The sequence below is a fragment of the Equus asinus genome, chromosome 20 (genome assembly GCF_041296235.1).
Source record: "Equus asinus isolate D_3611 breed Donkey chromosome 20, EquAss-T2T_v2, whole genome shotgun sequence".
Lineage (NCBI taxonomy): Eukaryota > Metazoa > Chordata > Mammalia > Perissodactyla > Equidae > Equus > Equus asinus.
In genome coordinates, this window is record NC_091809.1 from 67,670,488 (window position 1) to 67,696,137 (window position 25,650).

Sequence of the window (25,650 nt, forward strand, 5' to 3'; positions counted from 1 at the left end):
TGAACTTTATAAATTTTCTCTCCAACAGCTTGGACCAATCAGCCTTGTGTTTATAGGAATTATTTCTGTTCACTGTATGCACATTTTGGTACGTTGCAGTCACTTTCTATGTCAGAGGTAAATGTGGATTCGTTAAGTCTATTTAACTTGTTTTAAAGCTATGTATTTATTTAAAGCATCAGATACTCCTGTATTTCTACTGTACTTTGCAACCAGCAGTTGTATTTCCTGTAATCTATTGTATTTCTACGGTACTTTGCAACCAGCAGTTGTATTTCCTGTAATCTATTGTATTTCTACTGTACTTTGCAACCAGCAGTTGTATTTCCTGTAATCTATTATATGGACAAGTCTAAGATAGTGAATATGGAAAACGGTAGCATTTCATATGGTTGAAATCTGCTCGGAATGTGCTTACTTCTCTTAAAATATAGGCTTATTAGTAAAATAGAATGGTTTCTTTTATTCAGGATAAATGAAAGAAAATCAGGAAGGTTATATGGGGGAAATGGAGGGAGCAGTGTTATTTTAGTTATAGCGTAGTGGTCTTCAATTTGGTAGGAATTCAGTTTTGGGTATAATGCCTTTGATGCTCTTTACTAACGTGTGGATTGGTAGATAGTCGATAAAATAGTATTCTTTATTCTTTATTTTTGTATTATGAAATACTACTACTGGACAATGGACTAACTTTTAAAAAATAAATATTGCCTATTCTGGTAAACTAATATTCTAATCTTTATTCTTAAAACTTTGGGCAAGCATATATGATGTTTAAATAAGAATGTATACTTGGAAAAAAAAGTGAGAATGAGACATGGGGAAATAATACCTACCTCATGGGACTATTGTGAGGATTAAATAAGATAGTTTATATGAAAATATATCATAAAGCCCTGTATTAAACAGATGTATTAAATAATGCTGTTCCAAGAACAGAATAATTTAGGCATGAACAATGTAGTTGATGTTTTTAGGTAATTGAAATGTTTAAATCAGTGAAGCACAAATACTTATACATTATGTGAATTATACATTATATGAATACTACAAATATATAAACTTTAACGGTAGATAACAACTAATATATTGGTAAAAAGTACAGATGTAAAATTTTAAAATTTCCTGAGACATCCTTAAGGAGTATGCAGATCTTGAAATCTTGAAAACTGTCAGTGCATAGCCTGCATTGATTAATTCCCATTTATTTGATGTTCTTTTCAAGGGATGGATTTATGTACCAACTTAAAATTTTTATTTTTTGTATGCATGTGTGTCATTTAATTACAGGTTTAAAAAGTCAACGTTAGGTTATAGTGACACTGTGAGTTTTGCTTTGGAAGTCAGTCCTTGGAATTGCCTTCAGAAGCAAGCAGCGTGGGGACGGTAAGTATTTGCTATATTCTTAATGCCTGGTTATCTAAATTACATTAATTTTAAGTATTTGACAAGATACAAGAATAGAAGTATGATAAAGTTGGGGGAATAAACATAATCTTTAAAGTTAGACAAACTTGGTTCAAATCTCAACTCTACCACCTGTCAATTTTATGATCTGGGTCAAATTATTTATTATTTTGTTTTGGTTTTCTCACTATCAAATTAGTTTATAACAACACTTCACAGGATTATTATATTAGTTTAAATAAAATGATATTTATAAAGCACCTGGCTAACCTATGATGTAATCACGTTCAATAATTTTTTAAGTAAAGGAAAAAAGCAAGAAAACAGTTAATGATCTCGTTATTTCACATAAACTTGTGGTGTTTAGCTACATGCTCATAAGACATCTGAACTATATATTTTGGTATAAGTCTTTTATCTTATTGTTTAAATGTAACTTTAGTGGACATGGCTAATCAGAGTCAAATGAATACAGGACTAAAAAAATAAGCATAAGCAATCAACAAAATGCTGACTATTGTACAAAGGATATGGGTCGTGGAAATTAGAAGAAAAAGAACAGTGTCAGTAGAGTAGTTTATGGTTAAGTATTGCTTTTCTGGGGATTCTCAGGAAGTTAGATTTGTTTATGAGCTCCTCAGAGTTCCTGACTTGCTGAGCAGGAGAAGGAAGAAAACAGAGCGTAATGCCCTGGGGATTTGCCCCCAGAACCTTGTCTTCTTTCTTCTTCTGCCCCAGTCTAGAGGCAGCTCGGTCCATTTTTTTCTGTCAAGAAGAATGGCTTTCAGATCGAAGTGGCTGGAATGGTTGTTGGCAGGTTACTAAAATCAAAGTCGGATGAAGAGATCTTAAGGGAATACTTGAATGTAATTCATCAGAAAGAAGAAACTTGAATTCATTTCAGGGTACCAAGATGACTTACAAATGAGATCCCTGAGGAACCGTGGAGAACTGTAGAGTTATGGCAAGAACAAAGATAGGCAAGGGCCCTTCCAGTTTCAAATGGGAGAAGAAGAGTCAGAAGATTTGTACACAAGATTGTTTGACAGCTTGACATTGAAGGTCAAGCAAAAACACTGTAATGAATTAATAAGCGCGTGCTATTTTAGTCACTGGTTGTTCCCAGAACAAAGTGGAGAAGTATGGGCTATATACTAATAACGTGGCAAATTTGTAACTTGATTAACCACCATACCCAAATAATACTAATTTGTCTGGTGATATCCCTTCCCCACTTCCACACACTATATTATAGAGCTAGAGTTTTCTAGAGTATCTCATTAAAAAATAAGAACAGAGCTAAGCTACTGGAGAGGTCTCTGGTGGTATGATTTAAGGCCAAGCCCCCAGTCCCTTCTCGTTCCCTAGTCTTATTAGTGATTTGGCTAGTAGAGAGCATGCTCATGATATGTGCAAATGACATGAAACTGGGAGGTCTGGGAAATATACCAGGTTAATCTGAAAAAGATTTTGAGAAGTAGGAGAGATGGGCTTAATCTAAAAGATGAAATTTTTAATGAAATCATTGTATAAGGAGATACTCTTAAACTGTTGAATTTCAGAAATAAACGAGAAATTTTGGCCTTTTAGCTTAATGAAAGAACTTCCTTTTGCTCAATAATAATTCTAGTGGCATACTGGTTAGGAATGTATGATCTTTGTAGAAAATAAATATTTTAAGTCTGTTTCTTATTTTAAGGAAGTAAAAAGAATATACGCTATTATAAAATTTTAAAATAGTTAAAAAGAGAAAATATATGTTGGCATTTCAGCAGCACTTATTGATGCTTATTTGTGGGTATTCCTTTTCAGGAGTGTGGTTGACTTTTTTCTGGTGATAACACAGCTGGGATTCTGTAGTGTTTATATTGTCTTCTTAGCTGAAAATGTGAAACAAGTAAGTGTTTTTCTCCAGTTACTGAAATCATTTTCTTCTAACACTATAACTATGGCATTGTGGTTCCTCTGAGTAAGCCATGGTTGAATATAAAAATGTGTTCCTTTCATAAATCACGTTTCTTTGTAGATTTTCCTTTAGTCTTCTGTTTTACAAGTTGGATTTCTGCTATTGTTGATTTTACTTTTCTTGCCATTATATCAATAATGCTTATTCTTTCAGCAGAACAGGACGTAATTTACTGATTCTTAGCTATTTGAAATTTAGATCTCAAAAGCAGATACACAGATGTTTTGGGAGCATGTTCTTTACATTGGTGTTTTTTAAAGAAATATATAAGGTTTTAGGCAGCAGCCCAAAAAGTGAAGTAAAAAAGTGGACATTAGAAAGATCCAATAATTATTGCCATTGTCTAAAAAGATCTCTCTAGAAACGTACAGTGTTCTGTAGTTCTCTCCATGTTATAGAGGTTTGCTTTAAGAGGGAGTGGTTTGCAGTCTTGGTCAAGACCGACTGTCAATTTGAACAAACATGCAAAGCACTGAAATAAAAAAGCTCCCCCATCAAAACAATGCCAAAGCATGTTTCTTTATGTGCTTTAACTGGAAGTCTGCCTTTGTTATTCCTGCATCACCCCCTGCTCTTCTTTAATTATTATTTTAATCAATAACATTTATTAATTTTCCACATGTGCATGGTACAATAGTAGGCATTATGCATAGTAATATGAAGTACTTGTCGATATTTTAATGCAAAATGATGATGTGAGTGTGTTTTCTAAAGAACTTCTATGTACATAAATATATATTTACTTTTCTAAGTGTAAAGTGTGCTTCATTCTATAATTAGACCAAAAATTGGCAAACTTTTTCTGTAAAGGGCCAAATGATAAGTATTTTCGGTTTTGTTGGCCATATGATCTCTGGCTCAACTCAGCCGCTGACAAGGCTTAAATAGATATGGCTGTATTCCAATAACATTTTATTTGCAAAAATAGTTGGTAGACTGGATTTGGTCTGTGGGCCATAGTTTGCTAAAGCCGCCAGCTTAGATTTTTAATGTTGGAAAGTCTCATTGAGTCGAACCCTCTTTTATAGATGAAACAGGTGATGCTTTCATTAGCATTACTCATTGTAGATGGTGTGCTTTTGATTTTACAAGTATTTGATTCCACAAGTTGCATATTCCTAGGACTACTGACTCAGTTAAAAGAGTATTTATTGTCAAGACCTGATAAGAAATACCATTTTACCAGTCATTTACATAGAATACCGTGGAAATGATGCCTTTCTGGGATTGTGCAACATGGTAGTACTGTATCTTTTCTATTATCTCCTAAGAGAGCTACCAGTAAGCTTGATTTGAATTTATGAATAATACTAATAATGCCTTATAATCTTAAATTTATAAGCTATGACATATATCATTTAATTTTTACAACTACTCTGTAACGTAAGCACTATGTTCATTTTATGAATGAGGAAACCGAGTCTCACAAAGCATGAGCAGTGTGCCCTACGTCATGTGAGTTAGGCTGAACCCTAAGTCTCTGACACAGCTGCCACCCACTTTAATTAATTGTCCAGTACTGAACAGGACACTGATTTTAGTTGTGTGTGTGTGTATGACCTAAAGAGCATATAAAGTGTGTATGACATAAAGAGTATATGAAATGCATAAAATAAGTGTCTCTAAGCTTAGGATTGGTGACTTTCTCTGATGTAATATTATCAGTTGCTTCCAAAGTTGAATGGCAGAATTTAACTCTTTTGCACATATCCTAAGAAGACGAGGTAGAAAAAGTGACTCTCTGGAAGGTAAGGAGAATGCCTGCTGTAGAGATAAAGATTAAAGTTCTTTTAAGGCATAAAGAGCAACATGGAAAAAGACCTCAGACCATAAAAGTTGAGAGATGAACCCATCACCTCGGCAGAGCAGACAGGTAGTCACTGAAACAGCGTCATCGGGGATTTTCAGCCCCTCTGCAGAGGCATTCTCTCACGTTTGATAGCACTCTCCAATAGCAGATACACCAGTTGATTAAATTTTACCAATACTGCTGCTGGTACAGTTAAAAACTGTAAGATTATTACCACCTTAATCTGCATAAAACTGAAGGCTCAGTATTTCATCAAATCAAAGAATTAAGGATTTAATTGCCATACAGATGTGTGAACCTCCTTCTCTGTGACTGCCACAGAGCTGTTCTTGGTCCCATTAAGCCACTGTGGACCGTTGGCAGAGGAAAAAGAAGCATAGTGCTTCCGATGACTCCAGTCCATCGTGGTTACAGTAGCTCCTCTCTGTTCGTACTCTAAGATACTCTAGGAAATTTCAGATAGATAAATCCTGCATGAAGAGAAGGGAAGGGATATTACGTTAAGAGAAAAAAATGTAGTGATACCAAAGACCATGGACTTGAGAGTCAGAAGATCTGAATTCAAATCCCTGCTCTCTGTTTTAACTCACACGTTGGGCAAGACCCCTTTGTCCCTGGTCAAGCCTCAGTTTCCTTATTTGTAAAATGGGAATAGTAACAAAATCTCTCCTTGTTACTCATAAACTTATTGTGAGGCTCAGTTGACAAAAGTTTTGTGAAAGCCTTTGTAAGTGTCAAGCATGTACACATGTAGGGTGTTATGGCTTTAATTCTGCGTTTTAGCTTTACTGAAGTACATAATCTGCCTTTGGAATTTTAACCATTAAATTACCGAAACATTGAAAAGTTAATAAGTAGTGGATTTTAGTAAAATGAGCTCTAAATGGAAACAACTGAAATTAGTAATTTTATTTTATAATATTTATTTCAGTGTTTTGCATTTTGGTAAACATGTGAGATCATAGGAAGTCCTATTAGATAGCCAATCTCTGTCTCTAGAGGGCACCAAAGGACTCAAATGTTTACCTGAATCTTGCTCTGGTATGTATCTACATTTTTATTTTATTTTATTTTTTAATCCTCAGAATTTTTATAATCATCTTTCTGCCAAAGATTACTAAATTATGAGATATTTGTGATAGAATTAATTTAAAATTCCCAAACACCTAACAATTCAAACAGCCCTTTTATAAATTGGTTATGTACCTGCTTTTCTTTTGCTGGGTATCCTTGTTAGAGCTTGATTTTGATCATTACCTAATCTCATTATTGGAGGTACTTTGATACAGAAGTATTTGGCTCTAAATAATTTGGTTACTGAGAAAATTGAGCCAAGAAATAAAAAATGTCTTTAAAAGCCAAGTAATGTGAATTACCAGTTTTGATTCTATTTCAAATTATAGAAAATAAAGCATAAAGTTTTGATGGCCAATTACAAGATAAATGTGATCTGCGCATTTCTTAAATGGTGCATGGTGTAACCTGAGAGATTTTTAGTCCAGTACGAGTTATAAATTGCCTATGTAACTTAAAACTAGTAGATATATTCTGTGCAATTTAAGATGATGTGTACATTTGTAGTGACACTGAACATTGTGGATTGTAAGTGTAAAATTAAAGGAAACATTTGAATTGTGAATCCTATCAGAATTTTGTTCTAAACTCCTACTTGTTGGCCTCTTGGTACTTACTATATTCAGAGAGGGAAATGTCAAAGTGGGGGCCAGGTGGCTGGCTGCTTGGGCAGAGCCCTTTTCAGAGTTGCAGTGTTTTGGTCAGGTCAACATGTAGCTGTCACAAACTGGATTCTGGAGTCTCAGGCCTGGATTTGAATCCTAGAACCACCACTTACTGACTTCATTTTATGTAAGTTTTTTTCACCCTCCCTGAACCTCAGTTTCCTCAACTATAAATTGAAATTAATACTACCACCCACCCCAGAGAGTTGTTTTGAGGATCAAAAGAGATGTATATAAGGTATTTAGTTCAGTACCTGACACACAGAAAGTACACAAAGAATGCTTGCTATTATTACTGTAGGATCTAGTTCTTAAGAATTTATGTATCCAGAGACTTGATAACATCCTTGTGTTCAAAGGAGGGCACAGTGTTTGGGGGGCAAATAGATTTTCACTGGTATTTAAATTATGGTCTGATCTACCTCTGCTGTGAGTTTTTAAAGTCCTCTAGAATTTCATTTCTATTTTAGTAAACTGGATTATGTAATTTATTGATCAGAGGCAATTTTTAATCTATAGAGCCTATAAATCATTGTATCTCTTTTGCAAACTGAATATTGGTTTATAGAAGTGGCTGAATAAATTTTAAGGTAAAGTTGATTTATCCTGTAGACCTTTTTTTGTTCTAGCAAACGTTTATCTACTGTCTAGCATATGGCTGTGCATAATTTAGTGGTTTCTTAATAAATATTTATTAATAGTGGTGATAATTTAGAAACAATTAGTGTATAAAACATTTTGAAAATTAGGCTGTCATTTCTAAATTTTATTTTGACTGCTTTACATTTCTAAGAGGTACTTAGAGCTTGTTTCCTACGCTGAAGAAAATAAGTTGGAGTAGAATACCCAATGGCCTTTTTAGACAAGTATGCTTCCACTTTTGATTATCTCTAGTGAACTTTCTTTTCACAGTATGATAGAAGTTATCTTGCAAAGAAGATTATCCTATTTTAATTACCTTTAAATTTGACATATATATTTCTAGGAAGCTAGAGTATCTTGAGAAAATGCAAATATTTATTTTAAAGGAATTTATCATAAGTGTATAGACCACAATTTTTTGTATTTCTCTTCTATGATTATAAATTGATGGAAGTTTTTTCCCCCTCTTCCTTATTCTGATATCCTATATAGGTTCATGAAGGATTCTTGGAGAGTAAAGTGATTGTTTTGAATAGTACCAATTCATCAAATCCATGTGAGAGAAGAAGTATTGACCTAAGGATATATATGCTTTGCTTTCTTCCGTTTATAATTCTTTTGGTCTTCATTCGTGAGCTAAAGAATCTATTTGTGCTTTCATTCCTTGCCAACGTTTCCATGGCTGTCAGTCTTGTGATAATTTATCAATACATTGTTCGGGTAAGTATAACTTGTTTTTAACTGAGTGTCATGTGTTTCTTAATAAGTAAATTCTTTGTTGACTTTGGAGGTACAATTAATGATATGTAAAGACCCCTACTTCATAGATGGCACACAGGAGACCATCAGTGAACTTTGGTTTCCTTTGGGGGTTCTGCTTAGTGAGAAAAGTGTATGACACAGAGATTGAAAGCACAGGCTTTGTTGTTGGATCTGATTTTAAATCTTGATGAATATGCTTCTGGGCTTTATGACATTGCTTCAGAAGATAGTAATACCTACCTCTTAGAGTTGTGAGGTTTAGGATCATGCCATAGTACATTGCCTAACATGAAACAAAGAACTCATTAGTGTTTTGCTTATTCCTTTATGATTTGAACCAATCGTAAGACATGGGAATGTAGATGTAACTTTATGATTTTCTTTCACTTCTGAACCTTTATTTACTGTCACCACTTCAGTCCACTGCTACTACACTAGTCTTTAATAAACTCTTTATCTGAAGCGTGCAATAACCTCAACTGACTTCATTGTCCATAGTCTGGGGATTCTTAACCCAGTTTCCTTAAAAGAATCCATTGATGGGATTTAGGGGGTCTGAAAATCCCTTAAAATTATTTGCAAGATTTAGAGTTTCTTTATAGATATGTATGTTTTCTACTGAACAGCTGTATAACTTTTATCTCTCAAAGGGCCAATGACTCCAAAAAGGTCAAGAATCTCTCTTTTATTCTTTCCTGATCTAATTCATCTTACATATTGCTGCCAAAGTAATTGTTATAAAGTCTCCATTAGCAGTTCATTACAAGCTCTCTTATGATGGGTCTCTGTTTCATTTTCTTTTCCACTCTGACTTCCAAAACCCGTAGACTCATAGCATGTAAGAGTAGAATGGGACAGGCAGAAAGATCTAAGGCTTTCTGGAGTTTGTGACAGTTTAGTGTTATCAAATAATTCAAATACTTTAATACTCTTTTCACTCTGACCCTGGCTTATGTTTTTAATCATGTACCACCATTATATCACACAATTCTTCATATGCTTCAGATGCTCTAGACCTCTCTATTCCCCAAATTATCCATATGCTTCACAGTTCAGGTTCTTTGTTCATCCTCTTTCCTTGGCCTTGAGTTCCACTTCCAGTCAGGTAGAGCAGAGAACAGAGGATGGTGAGGAGAGCAGGAACTTAGACTTGAGTAGCTGGAAGAAGTGGCCATTGTGGAGTGAGAGATCTTCAACAAGATGTGCAGTTCGTGAATTTCCAGATAGTGAGAACTGGAACAAGGCTATGAGTCAGGACCAGGTAATCAAAGCCAGAGTCAAGGCATAGACACAAATAGTAAGGGTAATGGCAACTGTCAGGTCAAAGAATAAAACACTGAAACCAAGAGGAGACCTGTACCAGGGAGCAGCACAGAGTTAGGAGATAAAAAGCCAAAGTCAGGAACCAGGTATCATAGAGACTGAAAGAGCAATGGGAATAGAGTGGAGAATGAATTTCATTAGACACCATCAGGAGTTGGTAACAACTGACTACGTGGCTGTCAGCTCAGACACTGAGTATGCTTATGTCTTCCTGTTGTGGCAGGAGCCATAGCCAGTGTGAACAGCCTAGGACTTGCAGGTGGAAACAGGTAATCAGGAGCATTTAGCTCAGGTGGAATGTGTGGGCTCGAGGGATACAGTTGCTTTTGGCAGTGAAATCCTAACAGCTTGGCTACATTTAACATAGGGTGCTTTAAGTGTTTATTGAAAGAAGTATTCACTTTTGTAACACATATTTGCTGTTGTGAAGCTCAGAAGTGTATGGTTTTGCTTTTTCACTTTAAATCCTTTAAGATAAGTAAAGATGTAACTTGTCTTATTTTTTCTTTCTTTCTCCAGAATATGCCAGATCCCCACAACCTTCCAATAGTGGCTGGTTGGAAAAAATACCCACTCTTTTTTGGTACTGCTGTGTTTGCTTTTGAAGGCATAGGAGTGGTAAGGATTTACTCTTTATTATTTATGTATTTATTTAGATGAGGAAGATTGGCCCTAAGCTAACATCTGTTGCCAATCTTCCTCTTTTTGCTTGAGGAAGATTGTCCCTGAGCTAACATCTGTGCCAGTCTTCCTCTCTTTTGTATGTGGGATGCCACCACAGCATGCTTGATGAACAGTGTGTAGGTCCGTACCTGGGTTCTGAACCCATGAACCCTGGGCCACCAAAGCAGAATGCATCAACTTAACCACTATCCCACCAGCCCAGCCCCTATTATTATTTTTTAAAATCTTAAGTCAACGTAAAGATTTATATAGTCAAGCTACATTTAAAAATGCATGTTTTTCTTTTTTGTTTCTATTTACTTTATTCCTGGAACACAATTTGCAGTTTGGTGTGATGGACTTGAATTATAGTTTAGTGCTTCCACTAACCAAGAGTTTAATCTTAGACGTATTTTTTAAAGTCTCTAATTCTCTTTTTCTTAATCTGTTAAATGGAGACATTAGAATAGATGATTTTTAACATTTTAGTGTGGAAAATTTCAAACCTTTACAAAATTTAGAGCATAGTATAATGAGCTCCTATGTAAGCATCACCCAGCTTCAAAAACGATTAACTCGGACAATTTTATTTTATCTCTATTCCATCTACTCTACCAAGCCCAAGTTAAATTCAGACAAATCCCAAATGTCATATTTTATAGTCTGGATGATTTGATGTGAATTGAAATCGTTACAAAGTTTATATTACATTAAGAAGAGTCAAATATAAATTCTCCCTTCAGATTTGTGCATATCATATTTGTTTTGAGAAACGATGTTATCATAAAGCTAATAACTAAGAGACACAAGCACCCATTCAGGATGCTTCCAGTTTATTTGAAGCCTAGAATGTGTAGATTTGGGGAAAACAGAATATTGCTGTCTACTCTACAGCTTATGTTTCATAGTCTAATGGTTTGGTATGGGAGCAAAACCACTTATAAACATTTATTCATATGAATCACAGACAAAATAGACCCAAGAGACCATTTTGTACCATTTTACTTGAGTTTCTGCTCTCTCTGAATTCTCCTTTAGGAAATTCTCACAAATTGTTACAGCTCCACTTATCACTGTTGCAGACATCACTGCAGATTTTCATTTCTGTCTTTATCTAGTAAGCTCTAGTTAACTGTCGGACATTTCCAGTTGTGTTATTCCTCTGACATTTCAAATTCAACAGTTCCAGAGTCGGACACATACTCTCTTGTCCAAAACCAGCTTTACTTTCTCATTTCCCTATTTCTTTTGGTTTTACTTTCAGTCACTCAAGCTTGAAACACTGGAGTAACTCTTTTCACTCTGTCCCCGGTTTTCCCCATTCCAGTCAGTAATTAAGGGATGTTGATTCTTCTTTCATATTTCCCCAAATCTGTTTTGTAAATGAGATTATATGTAAAAATACCTATGATACTGCTTGACACAGGGGAAGCCTCCATAAATGTTCGTTTCCTTCCCTTTCTCCTTAGTTTCTAGCTGCACTGGCACCATTCTTGACCATATCCCCTTATTTCAGGTCTGGATTATCTCCAGAGCATGCAAATTGTTCTCTGTTCTCTCTAATTAACAGCTAATATTTCCATATCGACCTGACTAACCTGAAAAGTGGAGATAATATTAGAGTTATTATCTCATGGTTACTGTGAGGACTAAATGAGATGCTGCATGCAAAGCTTTTAGAAGAATACCTGGCACAGTGTAAACACTTAGTAAATACTTGCTATTATTACTTAATGTGTTTCATTATATGGTCAAATCATATGGCCAAAACCTCTAAAGATTTTCGTAAAAAACTTAACTTTTCAAGTAGCCTTTATTTCTTTTCGTTAAAGGTATTTTTTTAACATACTTAAAATAATTTATTCATCTCACTAAATTGACAGACAATAGATACAGATAGAGAGACAAAGAAACAATTATAAACGTGTATACATGGGTAGCATACGTATGTAGATTTCCTAGCACTCTCTACTGAGAGAGCCTGTAAGTAGTCATGCCTCAGTAGCAGCAAGCACCCAGATCTTGAATTCTAAATACCATTCTCCAACGAAAGAACCAAAGTTCTTTCAAGAAATGGGCTGATGCAAGGAAATTCAAGATGAGTCTGGAGTATCGTGTAGTGCCAGAAAGTTTGGACATGCTCAAAAAACAAAAGACTGGAGGCATGTCAGAGGGACACAAGAACCCACCTGATAGAATTCACCATGACTAAAGCTGGAAACATATGAGCAACAAAATAAACAGCAGTGTTCTGGATCATACGCAAAGTATAAAACAAATACAAATGAATCCATACTAATATAAATAAATGCTTAAGAAGTATATAGAAGTAGTATATATATTATCTACAAATAATGTATATAGATACTTCCGCTCCTGGAGGTGTCCGTCCTCGTCCCTGGAGTGTGGGCTGCATTCAGTGACTTGCTTCCAGTGAACAGAGTATGAGGGGGAAGAAAAGAACTTCACAAGCAGAGAAACCTGGCAGATAGCACCTAACCAGGTGATCAAAATTAACTTTCCCAGGGATAGGTCGTGTCCGCAGCATGTGTGATGGGCAGGGCACTTCACCTCTGTGGTATCTTCCTATACCTGTAATCTCAGTCTAGTCATGAGGAAAATATCGGAGAAACCCAAATAGAGGGACATTATACCAACGACCTAATTAATACTCCTCAACACTGTCCAGACAAGGAACAATAGGGAAAGACTGAGAAACTGTCACACACTGGAGGAGACTAGGGAAGTGTGTGACAGGTGCAGTGTGGTGTCCTGGATGGGACCTGGAACAGAAGGACACGGGTGGGAGAACTCGTGAAACCCAAATAAAGTGTGGAGTTCAGCAGTGACGTACCAATGTTGGTTCTTAGTTGTAGCAAATGTACCTTGTGTAAAATGTTGTGTAAAATGTTGACAGTAGGGGAAGCTGGTCACAGGTACGTGGGAGTTTTCTGTTTATCTTTGCGACTTTTCTGTAAATCTGAAATTATTCCAAAGGAAAAAGTTTGTTTAAAACAAAAACTGACAGGTTTGCCTGCTAAGAGCTGATTTCAAATCTTTTTGTTAGAAGAATGTGAAACTCTGTAGTATAAAAAAAAGATATAACACCTAGAAAAAGAATTTCAACAATTGTAAGTGTTGTTGTAAAGGAAAAAAGTTTTGCATTATACACTATAGAAAGATTAATTTGTGTGTGTGTAAGACAATAATAGATTGTTTTAAATTACTTGTATTACTTGCATTCTCTTCTTAGGTCCTTCCGCTGGAAAATCAAATGAAAGAATCAAAACGCTTCCCCCAGGCATTGAATATTGGCATGGGAATTGTTACAACTCTGTATGTGACCTTAGCCACCTTAGGATATATGTGTTTCCGCGATGAAATCAAAGGCAGCATCACTTTAAATCTTCCCCAAGACGTATGGTAGGTAGATATGAGTTTGTTAATCCTCGTTTGTATACTTTATAGTTATAGTTTACCCATGTTTGATGATAAAGGTGTGTTCTTGGATTTATGGTTCAAACATTTGAAATTTTTGCTGTCATTTATTTGTGTAATCTAGAATTATTTTATAATCTTCAGAGGAGACTATCGATGATTTTGCAGATCCTTGTGGGATTTTTTAAAAAGATGAAAAATTATAGGATGTTCCAAATTTGAATAAAGAGTAAAGCATGGATTCTTTTAATATGGACTCATTTTATAAAAAATTTAATACTTATCCTTGCTGCCAAAAAATCCAGCTCTCTGGGTTTCTTATAAAATAATAAAACCCATCACTTAGGGCCCTTGTTATTTTTTGTTGTTGTTAGTGCTGTCCAGTCCATTCCAACTCCTAGCACCCCTGTGTACCGCAGAGCAGAACCCTGCCCGGTCTGTTCATGCCATCCTCTCACCTTCCGGCGCTGTCAGACAATGCTGCCTGCTCTTCACAGGGTTTTCAGAGCCAATTTTTTTGGAAGTGGGTGGCGAGGTCCTCTTCCTAGTCTGTCTAGTCTGGAAGCTCCACTGAAAGCTGTCCACCATGGGTGACCGTGCTGGTGTTTGAATTGCTGGTGGCAGAGCTTTGAGCATCAGAGCAACACGCAGTCATCACAGGATGACAGTTGACAAAGAGGTAGCATGATTCCCTGACTGGGAAGCAAAGCTGGGCCATAGCAGTAGGAGCACTGAATCTTAGCCACTAGACCAACTTACTGGTCAGCTTCAATATTTTATGTACCCCAAGCCTTTCAGAACACAGTTAGGACTCATTGTAAATAAATAAAATAATATGGTGTGTCTTAATATTTAATACTAGAACCATATTCTGCTAAAGGAAGCAATATATAAGGTTTTCCCTTCTTCCAGAGATTGGTCTGTAAAGGTTTAAAATTGTCAGTGATTACTATGCAAACTTGCTCCCTTATTTATAAAATGGAAGGTAACTCCTTAATTTTGGTAAATGCAAAGTAAAAGCTACATGGCTGATTTAGTTAATGTCACTGCTCCTTTAGCTGCTTGGATAGAAGTCTGTGAAACCTTAAATGTTAAATATTATATCTTCTGACTGGCTTCCTGATGAGAGTCTACCATTCAGTAATCATTTTAATCCTGGGTCTTTACTGGAGTCAAAAACATTGTTAGAACAAATGTATATAGGAAGCCATTTACGGTAGAGGGCATGTACCCAGAATAGTTTCCAGGTTGCACAAGGGCCACACCCGCAGTGTGCTTATCTTAGAGTTTTACTTAAGCTATGACATAGTTTATAAATATATTTCAAGATGGAAACGTTTCAAATGTTATACATTTATTTTAAACTGGAGATATGACTACAAATAAGATACATAGTGTTTAGCGTTTATTTCAACAACATATGTTACAGTTGATTATAATAGTTTTGTTCCATTCAAATGGTTTCTTTTTCTTTTATGTAATAGTTGAATATGGACTAGAAGCTTGAACAGCTTAATATAAGAGAATCAAGGCTAAAAATTATGGTAGGATAGTTCCTCTTTTCAAATACTATACAATATCTAGAAAATAGAATGATATTTTTCCCCACTTAGAATAATTTTTAGACTAAATCTTAAAAATAATTTTATAAATAAATTTGACAAGTACTTTTAGTGTCAAGTATAAAATGTAGGTGGAAACAAGCTCAGAATTCTTCCCTACTCTTAATTTACAAAAATATTTAAAGAAAATCTTACAGGAGAAGAAACTGAAGTGAGTATGCGTGCATGTTAGGTTAAGATGTTCCCATCCCCAGAGAGTTAAGACCATGTGGAGGGACAGTGGGCAAAGATAAGTAGGGAGTCCTTTTGGTATGCACAACTAAATGTGAAGGCAGGATACTGTCCCTGCCGTAGCTCTCATTAATCCTTCCGTTTTTCTGCCTCCCCTTCCCACCACTCGCCTTATCCTTAATTGCTATGGCTTTCCAGTTAGAATGGACCTAGTTGCAAGTCTTAATTAAAAACGGACTATCAGATCATAGTTTCTATTCATGAAAGCCTAGCTAGACACCTGCTTTTCACTTAGAGGAAAGCCTAGTACAAATATCCTAAGAAACAAAATCTGGAAAACACAGGAAAGCACATCAAGATAAGTATTCTCCTTTAGAGAACTTCTGTTGGGTAATACCTTTTCATTGTGGAGATATGCCTCTTGTGGCCCGTAGTCTATTTCTTTATGGTCTCTGCAGCCGGCACAGCGAAAATAACAGCCACGACTGATAGATACTGGAGAGGAGATGCTTGTCTTATACACTGATAGTCTTGCGTAAAATGAGTAACTTGCATTAAAATAATCATGGAATTATGGCTAAGATTCCTTTCTTGATATACCACATATGAATCTCTTCTTCCCTTTTCTCCCTGTGCTTCAGGAAGTAGACCTACAAAGTTAGAGAATGTGCACTGTACCCTGTACTGGCCAAGTATGACAGCCAATGACTGCCACAGGATCCTAGGGACTAATAGCTACTAGCTTTGAGAAGCTGTAAAGGGATTTTTTTTTTTTCTTGGTAAGGAAGATTGGCTGTGAGTTAACATCCATTGCCAATCTTCCTCTTTTTGCTTGAGGAAGATTGTCGCTGAAGTAACCTCTGTGCCAGTCTTCCTCTATTTTACATGTGGGACGCTGCCACAGCATGGCTTGATGAGCCATGTGTAGGTCTGTGCTCAGGATCCTAATCTCCAAACCCCAGGCTGCCAAAACAGAGGTCATGAACTTAACCCCTGTGCTGCTGGGCCAGCCCTGTAAAGGGCTTTTGATTCCCTATTGACTTAAAGTCTCAGAGTTCGTAAGGGATATTTTTACAAGAAAAGATGGAATTAGAAAGCAGCCCCAGGATAAAGCAAGTATGGATTAGAGAGGCTCCAAATTATTATTAATTATTTATTACCCTCAATCTTATTGAGGCATCATCTTTGAAAACTAGTTATGAATGATATTGTTTAACATCTTGCATTTAGTTTTTGAAATAAAGAATATATTTTAAAGATGATACGGAGGGGCCGGCCCTGTGGCCGAGTGGTCGGGTTTGCACACTCCTCTTTGGCGGCCTAGGATTTCACCAGTTCGAATCCTGGGCAAGGACATGGCACTGCTCATCAAGCCATGCTGAGGCGGTGTCCCACATGCCACAATTAGAAAGACCCAAAACTAAAAATACACAACTATGCACTGGGGGGCTTTGGGAGAAAAAGGAAAAATAAAACCTTTAAACAAAAAAAAAAGATGATAATGAAGTAAAATCACAGTTCTGAGCTAGAACATGAGCACCTTGAGGGCCGGAACCCTGCATCTTCCTGGTTTGTGATGCATCTCCACAATCTAGCACCTTGCTCAGCACTTAGGCTGTAAATGTTTGTCAGATAGTGTTCTAGGCTTAAAACCCTGTTGCCTGATAATATAACCAAGGCACCACTACTAGTCCTAGCTGAGTGATGTTTTAGCATGTTTCTCTGAGATTTCCACTGAAGTAACCCAAATAGCAGAGAAGAGAAAAAAAGCGTTCCCTTGGCTATCCTGGTGCATTATCCCAAATAGCCTGCCTCAAGGATTGCATCAATTCATGCTCTATTAAAAACAAGTACACTTTTACATTCTAGTTCATAATCTCCATGTTGCTTTTTATATAAAAATAATTCCCCCTCAAAAAAACCTTTGAGTGAAATTGATGCTTCAGCACCATGTTTAGCCTAAAGCTTTGAGAACCCTTAGCAACTGCCACACCGAGGAGGGAATATGTGCTCTGAGAAGGACAGGCGCAGTGCAGGGGCAAGCAAAACCACCAAGAGGAGCTGATGAACCTCTTGAATACTGGAGTTCAAAAATCTATTTAAATAAGGTCATGTGACAGTAACACAGACCATAAAATGGTGTTCCTTGTCATCGGGATTGATTTGTAGAATTTTTCCTTTCACTTTATGTGGATTCTTTTCTTTCACACAAATGGTCTCAGGTTCTGATGTGAGTTACTATGTAGCACTTTAACTTACAGGATCTCCTCACCAACAAGGAGGTCCCAAATGGGAAAAGTTGGCGTGAGATTAGTCTGAAGAAAAAAATGGCTGTGGAGTTAGGCAGGCCCCCAGCAGAGGCTTTAAAAGAAGGGTATTATCTTTTGAGTTTGTGTTGAGTGAGTGTCAGATCATTAGAAAATATTCTGGGCGATTGTGTTTAGATTATACTCTCCGACTCCTCTGATAGTAATTTATGGAATTTAAACCAGAAGGTGGTTTCCAGCTTCTGTCATTCTTGTCAGGGAAGGTTGGAGATGTAGAGACTTGATGGTAATCATTGAGTATCAGTGATGGTCTAAGTTCTTAAGAGGACTTAACATAGCCAATAGTATTTATTTGGGTTCTGTCACTGTGTCCTCTTGAGTGATAGTATATACATCATAGGAACAAACATCTTTTTTTGTTGTTGGTCTCATTTGTTCAGTTTTGTTTTGTTGTTTTCTTTTTACCAGTCTGAAACACAAGGTCTGTTCCATACTCCTTCTTCTTTTTCCCATCACAGTTTACTATACCAGCTTATTTGGTTTCAGTTAGTGGCTCTTTAACTTTTTTTTTGGTGAGGAAGATTGTCCCTAAGCTAACATCTGGCCAATTGTTCTCTATTCTTTTGTATGTGGGATGCCGCCACAGCATGGCTTAATGAGTGGTGTGTAGGTCCATGCCTAGGATCTGAACCTGTGAACCCTGGGCTGCCAAAGCAGAGTGCATGAACTTAACCACTACGCCACTGGGCCAGCCCCTAACTTTGTAAATGGCAACCTACAGTAAGAAAGGAAAATATGTTCTATGGAAAAACCGTAATAGAAGTGTGTATGTGTCCGTGTGCATAAGAATCTTTGTGGTACACGTCGCCCACACACATAAATAACTGAAATAAGTGAAAGGTTAAGTAAAAACCTTTAGTTTTTCTACATACAGTGTTCCGTGATATTCTCTACTCTAGTCTATATATTAGGGAAAAAACTTCTTACAATCCACTCAATTGATATCCTAACCCACTAATGGGTCATGATGAGGGTTTGAAAAATACTGGCCTAGACTAAATTCATACGTTACTCATTAAATCAGCAGACATGGACTTCTAAGAAATATCAAGGGTATTAGATTTTTCACACGAACAGACACAGGGAAGCAGTAAGGTGACTTCTGCTGTCTCACATGTGGCATTCTTTGTGAAGCAGATATTGGATAGGAAAGGCTGAATCAAAAAGTAGGGTAGAAGCATATAAGAACAGGGATGAGGTAGGCATTTTAATTTATTAAGATAATTAAACTGGGACTTCATTTTCCCTCCAAAACAGAACAGCCCCCGAGTCTAAGCCCATGTTTGTAGCAAATACAGGAGCTGGGTGCCTGGTAGCGGCAGGTAATCAATTGATCTTCATTGATCCCACAGGCGGTCAAGGGGTTGAACTCCGAGGAGCTTGTTGCCCGAGATGAAAATGTTTAGGCAAGAATGGACTCACCAAGAGGCACAATAAATAAAGAAATAGAGAAAGAAATTTAAGGTAACTAGAGAAAGAAGATTCATGTATCCTGGACTGTTTTCTCTGTCCTCTCCCTCACAAATTCTTAATAATCTTCTTCCAATATTAAAGTTGCCTGTATCTGGAAATCCTGGCCCAAAACTGCCTCTGCCTTTCCTCATCAGAATGACTGTCATTAATTATATTGAATCCAAAATGAAGAACGTCTACCAAATTCCTTTATTCACTTAACAGATATTTGTTGTGTGCCTTTTATGTACGAGGTGCTGTTCCAGGCACAAGAGAAACAGCAGTGAAGAGATAACAATCTCTTCATAATCCTGACACTCCAGTGAGCATGTAGCAAGCGTGGTGGTTCAAAGCAGTCAGTCTAGCGGTGGATGCCACATAACCCTGGCTGTCTTAGCGTTTAGCGTAGAGCGAGGTGAGGTTCTTGGTAAGAATTGTAGCTGGTCCTCAAGAAGACTCCTTTTCTTCTTAATAGAGCTTAAACCCTCAAGATTCTTAACCCGAGTGTCATGAAGCGGCCCTGAGGGAAAGTCGTGTATCAGATTCTTTCCCAGAGTAGCTTCTGTATTCAACCTGAGAGAGAGCGAGCCAGTCAACAGCTTATTTCCCAGGTTGGCTTTTAAACAATTTTTAAATGTTCGTATCTGTGAATTTAGGTTAAGTATTGATTTGAGCCAATGTAGAGAGAAGAATAGAAGCATTAAAAATTTTGAAATCCTGTATTTTCAAAACTCATGTTTTCACTGGACCTGTTAGTTGTTTTTCCTCCCATAATCTGGTTTCATATATCGACTGCAAACTTATTTAAAAAATACATTTCTGCGCTTTACTAAGGTATTAAATTTATTTGCTACCAGTATAGCAGATTTTGTTTTCAAGCAATAATCATTTATATTCTGTGAAGTATTTTTAGTTGTGATGATTGGATGTAATTTCTAAGAATTACCTCTCCAAACCCATTTTTGACCATTAATATTCATTTAATTAATATTTAATAAGTATCTGTCACCTACTAAGTGCGTTGGGGGAAATACAGTGAAGAATAGAACAGAGTCTAACTTGCAAGAACTTTGGGAGTGAATTTTTAAATGCCTTTTAATGTACACTAAATATTATTTAAAAGTTATTTTATGTCCTTATATATCCTCAAAACAAGTTCCTATGAGTTTAAGAAAGTTTATTTTTGGGGCTGGCCCGGTGGTGCAGTGGTTAAGTGCGCACATTCTGCTTCAGCAGCCCAGGGTTCGTGGGTTTGGATCCCAGGTGTGGACATGGCACCGCTTGGCAAGCCACGCTGTGGTAGGCGTCCCACATATAAAGTAGGGGAAGATGGGCATGGATGTGAGCTCAGGGCCAGGCTTCCTCAGTGAAAAGAGGAGGATTGGCAGCAGTTAGCTCAGGGCTAATCTTCCTCAAAAAAAAAATAAAAAGAAAGTGTATTTTTTGGAGAGAGAGTTTACTGGGTAGATTCTTCCTTCAACTCTTCATTCCTAAGACTTAGACATAAAGGCCCCTGCCATAGATGCCTGCTTAAAACCAAAATGAGAACAAAGGTTGATATTATCTGTAGAAAAGCTGAGTAGAGAAAAATAGTCTAGAATGATTGAAAATTTAGATGTCAAACATAGAAATTAGTGGGTTCTTGAAACAGAACAGAAGTAAGAGTGGAACAGTTGATTTTACAAGACTGCAGGCTTTTCTTAAACACTCTTATTTCTATATTAGTGTTCTTTGGTTGATGATTAGCAAGTATGCCAGCTTCTAAAAGACCCAAGCCACTTATTTCCCATTTTCACTCTGTGTAACACCAAATGATAGTAATTGTATATAATTAATGTTATTGAATGTCATTAATAAAAATCAGATTACTAGCCTATATAACTTGTTTATATCAGTAGAAAAGTAATTATAATTATACATTATGATGTTTTTTTAAATATGTTGTTAACCATACTTTAAAAACAAGTAAGTTAATTGGGGGCCGGCCCAGTGCGCACATTCTGCTTCGGCAGCCCGGGGTTCAGTGGTTTGGATCCCAGGTGCAGGCATGGCACCGCTTGGCATGCCATGCTGTGGTAGGCGTCCCACATATAAAGTAGAGGAAGATGGGCATGGATGTGAGCTCAGGGCCAGTCTTCCTCAGTGAAAAGAGGAGGATTGACAACAGTTAGCTCAGGGCTAATCTTCCTCAAAAACAAACCAAAAAAAGCAAGTAAGTTAAAAGATAATTAGAAAAAAGGAAGTGTTTGAATAATAATCTAATAAGAATATTCATCTGATTCTCCACAATTACGTATGAGAGTATATGAAGCAGGAGTCTTTTAGTTATTTTATACATTTCAGTAACTTGACCATTTATGTTTAAACTTTGAGCCTCAAGCTGAGAAATATATCCTGAGATCATTTTAAAATTAAGATTTTATTGTCACTAGCCATAAGGAGTTTCTTCTTAATTATGATGTTCGTAGTATTTTCAAATCTATTTCTACTCACCTTTTTTATTTCCTTTTTACTCACTCCTATGATGAATACATTATGGGAGGAGACTTATGAATTCTTTCTTTCTTGGCCACAGTTTAGACAACTGTTTATGATCTTAACTACTTTAAGTCTTAAGACTTCAGAAATAAGCTTAAAGCCTAATTAATATCAAGGGCTTTCTTTACCAAAAGTGGAATATTTTCTATCCCTTTAAAATGATTGCCTTTTTTCTTAAGAAAGAAACACTCTTCCTGTGCATAGGCCTCTTAGATGAGAGAGTAGAACTTTTCAGTGGGAAGGCTGTGGCTATCAATGACGTTTCTGCTGAAGGAGGACGTCCGTGTTACTCATTACCCCTAATGCTGCTGCACTTTCCATCCATAGTCTCCTCTTTCGTTTGCTTCTTAAAGAATATAAGAGTGATTGGGTTTTTATTTTGATTGCTATAAAATATTCAAAATTTCAAAAAATACAACATACCATTTTATTAGCTGTAACCCAAGGGAGTAGGTTCTATATGTCCCTCTGAGTCCCATGCTTCTACATTTTCTCTCTCTGTCGTTATCATTTAAAACGTCGTCTTTTGCCAGACAAAGGAAGTCTACCAAAGTCTTTATCAAGACATGCATGCTGAGTTTTGACAAGAGGCTGTCTACCATGCAGGGAAAAAATATAATTATAAAGATAATTATAAAACTGAAAATTGCTGTGCTGTTTCGAAGCACTGGGCATCAAAAGGATAAATTTACTTGGACAGAACAACCACCACCCAACCCAACAACTTTATTTCCCTTATTAATGTAAGTTTAACATAGGTGGAATTCCTATATAATCTAGAGAACTTTGCAACTTGAAATCATTTAGATGCCTTCCTTTTGGACTTAAGAATGATGACATTTCTGCAACTAATGACATACCCACAAAGATTATCAAACAAGGAGAACCAACTCAGAGTTCAATATGAAGTTTTTCTTCTATATACGGATCACTGAGATATCAAAGACACGCAGTATGCTCAACTTTTTAAAAGAAAGTTGAGAAAACGTTAGCTCTTCCCGGAGCTCAGCTTAACCCTCAGAACATTGGCTTAGCCTAAAATGAAATCTTTCCAACAAGATGTCCCAAAACTTTGCATGCCACAGTCAAGCTTTCTAGGCTTGTCAAAATGAATTGTCTGTCTGTCATCTAGAAATTTCATAGAGATCAGCTGGCTTTTTTATAAACAAGCATTTAATTAGTAAGATAGTGGCCTAAGTTTGTATTGGATTTCTTGTCTATCTTAACATTAAAAATAAAGGAAGAAAGCTAGATTCATATTAAGACAACAATGCGGATGAACCTGAAAGGCATTATGCTAAGTGAAACAAGCCAGACAGAGAAAGGCAAATACTGCATAGTATCACTTATATGTGGAATCTAAGAAAAAAAAAGTCAACCTCATATAAACAGAGAGTAGATTGGTGGTTGCCAGGGGCTGGTGGATGGGGGAACAAAGGAGAGTTTGGTAAAAAGGGACAAACTTTTAGTGATGAGAAAGGTCTGAGGATCTAATGTATAACCTGGTAACTATAGTTGATAACAATGTATTGTATGATTGAGTTTTGCTAAGAGAGTAGATCCAAAGCGTTCTCACCAAAAAAAAAAAGGCAATATATGAAGTAATAGATGTGTTAATTAACTCAATTGTGGCACTCCTTTCACAATGTATATGTATATCAAATCATCACATTGTACACTTTAAATATATTACAATTTTATTTGTCGGTTATACCCCAATAAAGCTGGAAAGAAAAGAATGACTAAATTTTGAAATTTTTTTTTTAACAGGTTATATCAATCAGTGAAAATTCTATATTCCTTTGGCATTTTTGTGACATATTCAATCCAGTTCTATGTTCCAGCAGAGATCATTATCCCTGTGATCACATCCAAATTTCACGCTAAATGGAAGCAAATCTGTGAATTTGTGATGAGGTCCTTCTTGGTTAGTATTACTTGTAAGTATCGCTGCATATTTATATCATAATAATTTTCATTGTTGAATTTCCTATAATGAAGCTACTGAAAGTATATTTTTTAATATTTTTGAAGCAATTTTATTCACCTAGCTGGGATACTTTTTGGTTTAAAATTTTTTTATTCTACTATATGAGAAAAACACAAACCAGATCCTATCACACTTAAAAGAACAAATCAGATTATTTTAAAAATGACGTCAGTGGTGATTAAAATATGTATTTAAATCAGATGCATAAGGGACCCCTTATATTGTTGATACACATTTTACTTTGGCTCTAGTTTTCCTCAGGTTTTTCCTATCTGCTCACTGTTGTATATATAACAGTTTAACTCTCCATCACTACCAACAGGAATGGGTTTTGTTTCGTTTTGGTCTTTAATAATTTCAGTGGCTAATTTTACTTATTATTTGGAGGAGTGTCTATAATCTCTTATTAGGGTTTCACATTATAAAATACCTCCAGGAGATAACATTATAATGGAGGCTTGTAGAGAGGGAGCTTGAGTTTGGTATAGTGGGAAGAGTGTGAGTTTTGGAGTCACCCTGATCCGATGGTTCACACTCAGGCCTGCTTACTTATTGGTGTCTTTAGGCAAGTTACATACCACCTTTGAGCCCCTCTTAACTATGAAACGAAGGTAAGAATTCCTTATGGCATTTTTATAGGGTTTTAAAATATTAATGAAGTGGCTAGAAGTGATTATTGTCACCTTTATTATTGTAACCACAAATATAAGGATGACTGCAACAACTGACGATGGGATTGCCTAGAATGATGGCAGGGACCAGATTACTGGTGTTCTGGGGAACAAGCAGCTTTGGAACTTCTGTGGACGATATTAATAAACTTCCTGGCCCGTTGAAGGTTAGAGAATGGTGCAGCTAGAAATTCTGGGCAACTCTGTAAGTTGCACTGAGCAGCTTGAGGTGGAGCTTATGCCTAGATTTGAAAGAACTTGGTGCATTCCATTTTGTTTGAAGAAAAAACAAAGCTGGGAAAAGGAAATGAAACTTATTTTTCAAAGTAGTATTTACATGAATTGTATCAACTAATAAGGGAATCATATTGAGGAATGAAGTCAATAAACCCATTCTCTGATGACCAATGAAACATTTAATATGAAAAAGTTACTTTAAAACATTTTGAGGGGCTGGCCCTGTGGCTGAGTGGTTAAGTTTGCGTGCTCCGCTTCGGCAGCTGCTTCGGATCCTGGGCGTAGACATGGCACCGCACGCTGAGGTGGCGTCCCACATGCCACAACTAGAAGGATCCACAACTAAAAATATACAACTATGTACCGGGGGGCTTTGGGGAGAAAAAGCAAAAATAAAATCTTTAAAAAAATTGTTTTTTGAAAATTTTTTTAGTACACTGCTTTTATTGAAATTTTGACAACTATACTAAATAAAAAGACTAATTTCAGTAAAAGTCCTTTTATCAATAGGTGTAAGACAGTTCTATTCTTTTTTTTTTTTTTTTTTTAAAGATTTTATTTTTTCCTTTTTCTCCCCAAAGCCCCCCGGTACATAGTTGTGTATTCTTCGTTGTGGGTTCCTCTAGTTGTGGCATGTGGGACGCTGCCTCAGCGTGGTCTGACGAGCAGTGCCATGTTCGCGCCCAGGATTCGAACCGACGAAACACTGGGCCGCCTGCAGCAGAGCGCGCGAACTTAACCACTCGGCCACGGGGCCAGCCCGACAGTTCTATTCTTAAAGTGTGTCTCCTTTTAAAATTAATTACTGAAATTCACTTAAATGAGCTTGAGAAAAATGTTGAGATCAGAAATTTTAATAATTTCATCCATTTCTGCACATTGGCTGCCATCG

The 25,650-nt window shown here is 36.4% G+C and overlaps 1 protein-coding gene across 1 annotated transcript in view; it reads left to right on the forward strand.

Moving 5' to 3' along the window:
- SLC36A4 (solute carrier family 36 member 4) overlaps positions 1 to 25,650 on the forward strand; it is a 54,854-nt gene that overhangs the window by 20,566 nt on the left and 8,638 nt on the right. Inside the window, exons 4-10 of the mRNA XM_044752354.2 lie at positions 29 to 117; positions 1,291 to 1,386; positions 3,220 to 3,304; positions 8,057 to 8,284; positions 10,169 to 10,267; positions 13,566 to 13,735; positions 23,631 to 23,800. Of these exons, the coding sequence (XP_044608289.1) occupies positions 29 to 117; positions 1,291 to 1,386; positions 3,220 to 3,304; positions 8,057 to 8,284; positions 10,169 to 10,267; positions 13,566 to 13,735; positions 23,631 to 23,800 (937 nt within the window). The remainder of the gene's footprint in view (positions 1 to 28; positions 118 to 1,290; positions 1,387 to 3,219; positions 3,305 to 8,056; positions 8,285 to 10,168; positions 10,268 to 13,565; positions 13,736 to 23,630; positions 23,801 to 25,650) is intronic.